The 9954-nt window shown below is 43.1% G+C and overlaps 1 protein-coding gene across 1 annotated transcript in view; it reads left to right on the plus strand.

The window, feature by feature from the left end:
• LOC120548735 (putative leucine-rich repeat-containing protein DDB_G0290503) overlaps positions 1 to 9648 on the plus strand; it is a 48527-nt gene extending 38879 nt beyond the window's left edge. The window contains exons 33-42 of the mRNA XM_039785173.1: positions 77 to 139; positions 1089 to 1151; positions 1264 to 1326; positions 3958 to 4020; positions 4100 to 4162; positions 4315 to 4377; positions 4489 to 4551; positions 5352 to 5414; positions 7699 to 7827; positions 9234 to 9648. Of these exons, the coding sequence (XP_039641107.1) occupies positions 77 to 139; positions 1089 to 1151; positions 1264 to 1326; positions 3958 to 4020; positions 4100 to 4162; positions 4315 to 4377; positions 4489 to 4551; positions 5352 to 5414; positions 7699 to 7827; positions 9234 to 9514 (914 nt within the window). The 3' untranslated portion in view covers positions 9515 to 9648. The remainder of the gene's footprint in view (positions 1 to 76; positions 140 to 1088; positions 1152 to 1263; positions 1327 to 3957; positions 4021 to 4099; positions 4163 to 4314; positions 4378 to 4488; positions 4552 to 5351; positions 5415 to 7698; positions 7828 to 9233) is intronic.
• Positions 9649 to 9954: the final 306 nt, after the last annotated feature.

The following is a 9954-nucleotide window of genomic DNA, read 5'->3' on the forward strand; positions in this document are numbered from 1 at the left end:
GACTTATATTTACTTTATTATTTTCATCAACACAAGTGGTAATTAGGTATTAATTAATCAGATATTTACTGTTTAGAGCTGGAGGTCAGACTGAGTGTCAGTGAGAAACAGCTGGAAGATCTGAAGACAGAAAACACAGGTAACACTCTGAAGGTTTCAAACTAACTGCAGATTAAAGCTGCTGTAGGTAAGATTGGGAAGATCCAGGACTTTGCTAACAAATTTGAACAATTTCTCAGTCCCTCCCCCCTTTCTGCTGCAGCCCAAACCGTCTCCTAAGCCCCGCCCACACAACAGAGTTTGACACAACTGCCGGCATGTCAGACAACATGTTGAATAACTAAAACACTAACACAACGTTAACTTTACTCACCAACAGTAAAACGATGCTAACTAGCAGGCTACCGTTAGCCATTTCAGCATCACATCAGACCGACCGCTGTGCTAACGTTACTATCATCCTCACCATCGTAGCTTTGTGGACTTCTGACTACTAATAACCAAGTGAAAGATAAACCATTCGTGGTAATTATGTTACCTGTTGAGAGGAAATGTGGCTACACCTGCATCGTTCTTCAGATCTTTAAAATCCTGCAGCCACGCCACCTCTGAAAAGCCTCCAATATTCACAGTTTTGGAAAACTTTTCTGCAGCTCGTGCGCGGGGAGGGGCGAGGGGAGAAGGCTATATATGCGTGTGCCTGAGCAGTGATTGACAGGCAGATAGACCCCACCCCCTGTGGCCCTGATTGGAGAAAATCAACCAGGAGCGGTGGAATTTTGCCAATGGCACTACAGGCTGTAGGAGGTGCCAGAGGAGCTGTTTTTATTTTTTATTTTACATAATTCATGTAGTTCTACTGGAACATAGGGTCAGTTTCAACAAATATGACAGAAAGTTAGTTTTATAAGACTTACCTACTGCATCTTTAATCTGGTTTTATAAACGAATTAGAAGCTGAAATTTGTGTTAAAAGTCAGTCAATATTATTATGAATCAAACTATTTGACCAACAGAAATAACAGAGCAGAAACAATCTTAAAACATTCCCGTTTCCGGTTACTTTTGTTAAAATTCTGTTTTCTCAGTTTTCAGTGTCAGACTGAATGAAACAGACGAAATTCTGCAGCAGCTCAAAAACACAGACTCAGGTTTGGACTTAACTTCTTTTTGGTTTCAACCAGAAAATATTTCTGGTCCAGTACGTTTCCCTGAGGATCTCCTTTATAAACCTAAATTAACCCTAAACTGTTTTCTCTTTAGAGCTGGAGGTCAGACTGAGTGTTAGTGAGAAACAGCTGGAAGATCTGAAGACAGAAAACACAGGTATACACCTTAAACACATCTTCAGAATTAAACTGTAGAGAATCCAACATGGTTCTGTAGAATATGTAAGGGATAATCACCTCTTACCGTCCACAAGCCGAGCATATCAAACTGTGTATTGCCCCGCCTTGAGGTGTGTAAGAGCCAATTAGTGCTTGGTATAAATAGGAACCAATCTTTGGTTCCTCAGGTGCAACCGGGAAGCACATACAGTTTTTGACCACGCACACACACACAGACAAGCATACACAAGCAGTAATTTGTTTGGAAAACCAACGAATATCTCATGGAAATAAATTTAACCAATGGCGTTAACTACAAATATGACTTGGACTTTCATTGATCAAAAAAGGTAAAAAGTGCGTCAATTACTCTACCCGTTGACGAGCACCTCAGGGGCTTAAAGCTTGGGTTTAGCCTCAACAAGGTGATTATCCCGTTTTTTCTACTTCTTGCTTGCCAACATAATAAAACAATTCAAATACTTTAATAATTATGCTTTTTCTTATTCGTATTGCATGCTTATTAAATGTATACTCTGTTTGAGTTCATCTCCCTGGAAAAGTAGTCCCCTTCAGAACTACGGTGAATAACGTTAGCTCAGCTGTAGCTAATTAGTTTCTATATCAACCACACAGGGCTGCATCTGATCACTAACGTTAGCTTAATAACGTTAGTTGCTACATTGTATCTCGCTTGCGAAACTATGTATCGACTGACCCTCCGATAGATTTCCGACACATTTTAGAAACTTTTTTAAACAAGGTTTATTTTTACAATGGACCTCATGTTTGAAATTTCTGTGATAGAAAAAAAATACAAGCGGCGTATTGATCTACTATTTGATGACGCTGTGCTCAGTCAGGGGGCAACCTTCCGGGTTAATGCCCTCCTCCCAGCCAATCAGAATCAAGCATTCTTAAACGAAGTAGAATAATAGCAGTTAAAGTTGTATTTGTGATCGTTGCAAAAGAGCTGTGTGCAGTCATTGAGGAAGTGGTTAAAAGTAGTCCGGGTGAACTCTGATGCACAAGAAGCTTAAGCTTAAGCCTTTAACTATAGTTTCAGCCCTTTATGGCTTAAGAGTGCATTGTGTACCAGACAGATAAGCAGAAAACAGGAAAGACAGTTAAAGTTAAGAGAAGAGGGAGTTGCACCACACAGAGGCCCCAACCCTGGCATGTGTGTTTGTGAAGACAACAGTTTCTGTCTAGAAACCAGAAGACACCCCCCTGTGAGGAGAGAATAAAGACACAGGGAAAGCTTAGATCGAAGCTCACTTCAGAGGAGATCTTGGTGGACCAAGCCTGGACTTTATGTCTGTCGCTGGGGAAACTTAGACTCCGTTTGTGAACCCACAATTGTGTTGTAACTTTTATGGCCCTGACCCATCGAGCCAATAATCGGCCGTCTGACAGTCTGGTTAGGTCGGTGACTCGAGTCTGTTCGGTGTGTCCCGTTCTGTCATCAGTCTGGGGGGCTGTCGACCTTCATTTGGGCCGATTTGAAATGTATAATCGGCGGTGCGGGCACTGCTGACAGTTAGACTCAATGACCCATCTGATTGGTGGAGAGCTAACCAGGAAACGGGGAGCGGGATGAGCGTGACTAGAGTCTCTCAAAATCTGAGGAAAATCTGTAAAACTGACCTTTGTTATCTGAAATGAAGACAGATTCAGCAACTGCATGGCCTATTTCTCTCTTCAAATGTTTTCAGAAACACGTTTCGGTGAACTATTTTAGTCCAATATGAGATTGTATTTCGAACAAGCCGCTATTACTATCGGCTGGAGAAGCCAGACCCACGTGACGCGTTTTCATTTTTTGTATTACGTCTCGCGCACACGCAGAACGTACGCTTAAGACGGCGTCGCTTCGATGGGTTCTGAGGCACTTTTTGGACCTCGGGGAGCAGTTTCTGTCTAGAAACCAGAAGACACCCCCCTGTGAGGAGAGAATAAAGACACAGGGAAAGCTTAGATCGAAGCTCACTTCGGAGGAGATCTTGGTGGACCAAGCCTGGACTTTATGTCTGTCGCTGGGGAAACTTAGACTCCGTTTGTGAACCCACAATTGTGTTGTAACTTTTATGGTGGACTCCGTAAACTTTGCTTAACTGAACTCTTCGTCTCAGATTGTGTTCTGGTAAACTTGAGTCTGATTAAAGAAGGTGCGGGAATGTGGCCAGGAGAGCTCAGTTGGTAGAGCGGGCGCACATATTCAGAGGATTATGCCTCGACGCAGAAGGTCCAGGGTTCGAGTCCGACCTGGGACGATTTCTTGCATGTCTTCCCCCTCTCTCTCTCTCGCTCTCCCCTTTTCATATCTTTCCTATCCATTAAAGGCGGAAATGCCCAAAAAAATAATTAAAAAAAAGAAAAGAAAAAGAAGGCGTGGCAATAAGGTGATTGGAGTCCGATTTCTCTGGCCTTAGGGCCTTATTTCGGGCCTGTCTTTCAGACAAATTCCCAACAGTTCCCGACATGGTTCCCTGAGAACTCCTTTATGAACATGAATTAACCCTGATGGTTGTTATGAACTTGTTGATCATCTGAGCTGACTAATAAACTTATTACGTTATTGAAGCCTTTTGAAGAAGACATTTGTTTGTTTTGATTTTGTGTTTTTTAGTTCAGTCTGATCAACTTTCTTTGATGGAGTCCAGACTGACAGACGGACACAACAACACTACAGGTAGACTTATATTTACTTTATTATTTTCATCAACACAAGTGGTAATTAGGTATTAATTAATCAGATATTTACTGTTTAGAGCTGGAGGTCAGACTGAGTGTCAGTGAGAAACAGCTGGAAGATCTGAAGACAGAAAACTCAGGTAATACTCTGAAGGTTTCTAACTAACTGCAGGTTAATCTGGTTTTAAAAAACGAATTAGAAGTTGAAATTTGTGTTAAAAGTAACAGTAAAAGAAACAATCTTAAAACATTCCCGTTTCCGGTTTCTTTTGTTAAAATTCTGTTTTCTCAGTTTTCAGCATCCGACTAAATGAAACTGACGAAATTCTGCAGCAGCTCAAAAGCACAGACTCAGGTTTGGACTTAACTTCTTTTGGTTTCAACCAGAAAATATTTCTGGTCCAGTACGTTTCCCTGAGGATCTCCTTTATAAACCTAAATTAACCCTAAACTGTTTTCTCTTTAGAGCTGGAGGTCAGACTGAGTGACAGTGAGAAACAGCTGGAAGATCTGAAGACAGAAAACACAGGTAATACTCTGAAGGTTTCAAACTAACTTCAGATTAATCTGTCTGTTTAAGAACGAATTATTCAGGGCGACCTCTAGCTCACCCGGTAGAGCGTGCGTTCGATTTAGGTTGAGTCCTTTGCAGCAGCCTGGCTTCGAATTAGACCTGTGGCCCTTTGCCAGCCTTTGGCACCCCCCATCTCTCATTGGAGCCACCTGGGCTCAGGTTATTTAAGCTGCTTCTAATTCCACTTGTCACAAACCGGCTCGTGGCCTGTGGCAAAGAATGAGGGGACACCAACAACAAGTATAGGCCAATGAAGAAAATGCTTTATTGTAAACCAAAAATATTAACTATAAACAAAGAAAAAGGAATGAGGTGTGAAAATGTCATAATGTAAGGTGTCTGTAAAGTGCATGGATGAGTGAGTCTGTATGTGTGAAAATGACTGAGTGGAAACTAAGTAAAACTATAAAGGAACAAACAAAACAGGATCATACCTGGAGGAGCAGAGAGAGAGAGAAAAGTGATTAGAAGCAGCTTAAATAACCTGAGCCCAGGTGGCTCCAATCACTAACGACCCTCCTCTGTGTTGCAGGAGGAACCACCCCTGCACTGCAGAGGCGGGGTCGTAACACCACTGTCACTATCTAATAAAGGAAAAAGCCCCAAAAATAATCTTTAAAAAAACAAACAAGTTAGAAGTTAGTCAGTATGATCGTTTTTGACCCGTTTGATTATGAATCAACAACAGAAATAACAGAAACAATCTTAAAACATTCCCGTTTCCGGTTTCTTTTGTTAAAATTCTGTTTTCTCAGTTTTCAGTGTCAGACTAAATGAAACTGACGAAATTCTGCAGCAGCTCAAAAGCACAGACTCAGGTTTGGACTTAACTTCTTTTTGGTTTCAACCAGAACATACTACATAACATCAACTGTCTTCACAACAACATGTTAATGTATAATATCTTAATATATTATATATATATAACACTAGTAACTGATAGTAAAATATAAGCACATTGTGTTATGGTTGTGTATGTTTCTGTTTCCTGTTTTATTTTGGTAGTTCGGTTTTCACCTGTTGTGTCACCTGGCCCTTGTTAGTCCTCGTTACCTGCTTTATTTAGTCTCTGTGCTGTCTTTGGCTGTGTTTCAAACCGCCTACTTCAGTCAGTACACTGCTAATGGTCACTGACCACTTCCTGCCGTAGTGACCACTTTCAATGGTTAGTGTCGGTACACGATCCGTTCTGCACATGCGCAAAATGTTCGCACATGCGCTGTTGTACGAGGATTTACGACCCTGCACGATCTGTTCCACGCTTCCGGTCGACAGCCAGGCTAACGTTAGTTTAGCTAACAGCTAATTGGGCTAACCGCTAGCTGAGACAGCATGTAATAACTTTAAAAGACCCTCAAAATAAAACTTGAAAACAAACCGTTAACATATATAACAGCTGTTACGTCAGCTCTACTTTACTTGTGCTCATTTAAAATACAATCACTCAATATTCGTCTTTATTGTTATTACTGTAAAGTCTTAATGTAGCTGTAGCTGCTTCTCCCGTTAAGTTTGACTTAACGTTATTTTAGACTGAATCTAGCTGCCAGCTAGTGGTTAGCCAAATTAGCTGTTAGCTAAACTAACGTTAGCTTCCCGGTGGAGGCTAGCCATAGGCTAGCGTGGAACAGATCGTGCAGGTCGTATCCTCGGTAACACAGGATTATCTCGCGCATGCGCAGAACGGATCGTGTACCGACAGTGTCGTCCCAAAATGAACACTTATGTTAAAACACTTAACCGGAAATGACAAGCGATCGGCTCGGCTCGCCGCCTCTCAAAATCTGACAAAAATCTTTTAAACTGACCCTTGTCGATCAAAACAACAGACAGATTCAGCAACTGCACGGCCTATTTCTCGCTCAAAATGTTTTCAGAAACACGTTTCGGTGAACTATTTTTGTAAAAATCGAGATCGTATTCCAAACGAGCCGCCATCTGGCCGCCATTAATTAACGTCCCTGGTCCCTCCCCTTTCCGCTTTGTAGTCAAGATGAGTGTCCATCGTTCTACACTGAACTTTTTGACTTTTTTTAGGGGGAAATCCTGGAACTTTCAGTGCACTGATTTTATGCAAAGGATTAACCTTCTTTCAATTTTTTTATTTTATATTTAAAGAAAAATAGAAAAAAAAATGTTATATTTTAGATTCTTCAAAGTAGCCACCCTTTGCTTTTTTTGATAACTCTGCAAACCCTTGGTGTTCTCTCAATGATCTTCATGAGGTAGTCACCTGAAATGGTTTTACCTTCACAGGTGTGCTTTGTCAGGGTTCATTAGTGGAAGTTTTTCCCTTATTAATAAAAAAAGCAAAGGGTGGCTACTATGAAGAATCTAAAATATAAGACATGTTTTCAGTTATTTCACACTTTTTTGTTAAGTACATAATTCCATATGTGTTCATTCATAGTTTTGATGCCTTCAGTGAGAATCTACAATGTAAATAGTCATGAAAATAAAAAGGAAACACATTGAATGAGAAGGTGTGTCCAAACTTTTGGCCTGTATTGTACTTAAACTAAGTGTTTGAAGTGTACAAGTAGGCGGTTTGAGACCCAGCCTTTGTGTCTTGTCGGATTATTGTTCCTGTTAGTGTGTATTTCTGTTTTGGAGTGCTACTTCATTTTGGATTACCTTGCCTGCTGTTTCTGGACACCTTTTTTATTTGTATAGATTTTCCTTTATTAAATATTCAAGCTCACTACGTTGCCTGGCTATCTCTGCACTTGGGTCCAACGTTCTCTGATTCCACCCGACACATTGACTGTGGATTGAAATTGGATTCATAAATTGGTGTTTAAGTAACTTTTTAAAAGAAAGTCTGCTTTTGGTTTGTCTGATTCTTATCGGGAGCATATTCCGAGTTATATCCATAGTGCTGTTAGATTATATTCCAAGCAGAAGTAAAGAAAGTTTTCGGTTTATTGTGCATGAATAACGGAAGACTACATTTTTATCTATCCTCCACAGATAGCCATGATAATAGTTTGTGCATCGTACACACACATTAGCACTGAAAGAACAACTCTACTCTATAAATAACAATGTTGTTATGACGTGTTTTTATCGCATTAAAAGCTGAAGTGAACGTTTTTCTTCCAGGTGAGCTGAAGGTGGCGTTCTCGGCCGGTCTGACCGATTCAGGGTCAGTCGGACCGTTCGACACGGAGGCGACTCTGATCTTCTCCAAAACCATCACCAACATCGGCCGAGCCTACAACCAGACTGCAGGTAAACCACTTCGCTTTAAAGGCCCGATCTTTAACACACGTTGATTCTTAGTCAAAGAGTTCTGGCTCCTATCCTGCACCCGGATCAGCACAAAGCCCGACCCAGTACAGGTGGTGCTAGTTAGAGACCGACGCAGTTGTCAGGTTCCCACACACACACACACACACACACACAGAGACACACACACACACAGAGACACACACACAGAGACACACACACACACACACACACACACACACACACACACACACACAGAGACACACACACAGACACACAGACACACACACAGAGACACACACACACACACACACACACACACACACACACACACACAGAGACACACACACAGACACACAAAAAACACACACACACACACACACACACACACACACACACACACACAGACACACACACACACACACAGAGACACACACACACACACAGAGACACACACACACACACAGAGACACACACACACACACACACACACACGACACACACAGACACACACACACAGAGACACACACACACACACACACACACATTCACACACACACACATACATAGACACACACACACGCACACACACACTCGCACACATACAGAGACACACACACACACACACAGAGACAGACAGACACACACACACTCACACACAGAGACAGACAGACACACACACACACACACACAGAGACAGACAGACACACACACACTCACACACAGAGACAGACAGACACACACACACACACACACAGAGACAGACAGACACACACACACACACACAGAGACAGACAGACACACACACACCACACAACACAGACACACACACACACACCTCACACACACACACAGAGACAGACAGACATCCCTCACACACACAGACAGACACACACACACACACACACACAGACACACACACACAGTCACACTCTCTCACACAGAGATAAGACACACACAAACATTCACACACACACACACACTGACAGACACACACACACACACACCACACACACACACACTGCACACACACACACACACACACACACACACACACACACACACACACACACACACACTACACACACACACACACACAGACAGACACACTACACACACACACACACACACCACACACACACACACACACACAGCACTCACACACACACACACACACACACATATCACCCCTCACACACACACACACACTTTCACACACACACACACACACACAGACAGACACACACACACACACAGACACACACACACACAAACACTCACAATAAACCAGAGCACGTTTTCCTCCCATCCAGGAATGCTGAGTGGACTAGCCAGACCTTCCTCCGCTGCGCTGTGGAGGAGGGTCTGGACATGCGAGAGCTAACGTTGCCCTGCTCTGTGTCTGTCAGGTGTGTTCACAGCCCCCGTCAGAGGACTTTACTTCTTCAGCTTCACGGCAGCAGATTACCTGAAAGGTTACATGGGTCTCTACCTGTACCGGAACAGCCGGCCAATCCTGTTCAACCTGGACCTGAACGACCACGGCGGCTACGCGTCCACGTCCAACGCCGTGGCTCTGCAGCTGGAGGAGGGCGACCGGGTGCGCCTCAGTCTGCCGGCCAGCTACCGGCTCTACGACGACTCCCGAAACTTCAGCGTCTTCTCCGGCTTCCTGCTGTTCGCCCTCTGACGGGACAGTCCCAGGATCAGGGGTACGAGTAGGGTTGGGCATCGAGAACCGATTCCTACTCGGAATCGGTTAAAAAATTAGAGGTGTGAGAGAGTGTGTGTGTGTGTGTGTGTGTGTGTGTCTCTGTGTGTGTGTGTGTGTGTGTGTGTGTGTGTGTCTGTCTGTCTGTCTGTCTGTCTGTCTGTCTCTGTGTGTGTGTGTGTGTGTGTGTGTGTGTGTGTGTGTGTGTGTGTGTGTGTGTGTGTGTGTGTGTGTGTGTGTGTGTGTGTGGGCTGTCTATCTGTCTGTCTCTGTGTGTGTGTGTATGTGTATGTGTGTGAGTGTGAGTGTGTCTGTCTATCTGTCTGTCTCTGTGTGTGTGTGTGTGTGTGTGTCTATCTGTCTGTCTCTGTGTGTGTGTGTGTGTGTGTGTGTGTGTGTGTGTGTGTGTGTGTGTGTGT

The sequence above is a fragment of the Perca fluviatilis genome, chromosome 20 (assembly GCF_010015445.1).
Source record: "Perca fluviatilis chromosome 20, GENO_Pfluv_1.0, whole genome shotgun sequence".
Lineage (NCBI taxonomy): Eukaryota > Metazoa > Chordata > Actinopteri > Perciformes > Percidae > Perca > Perca fluviatilis.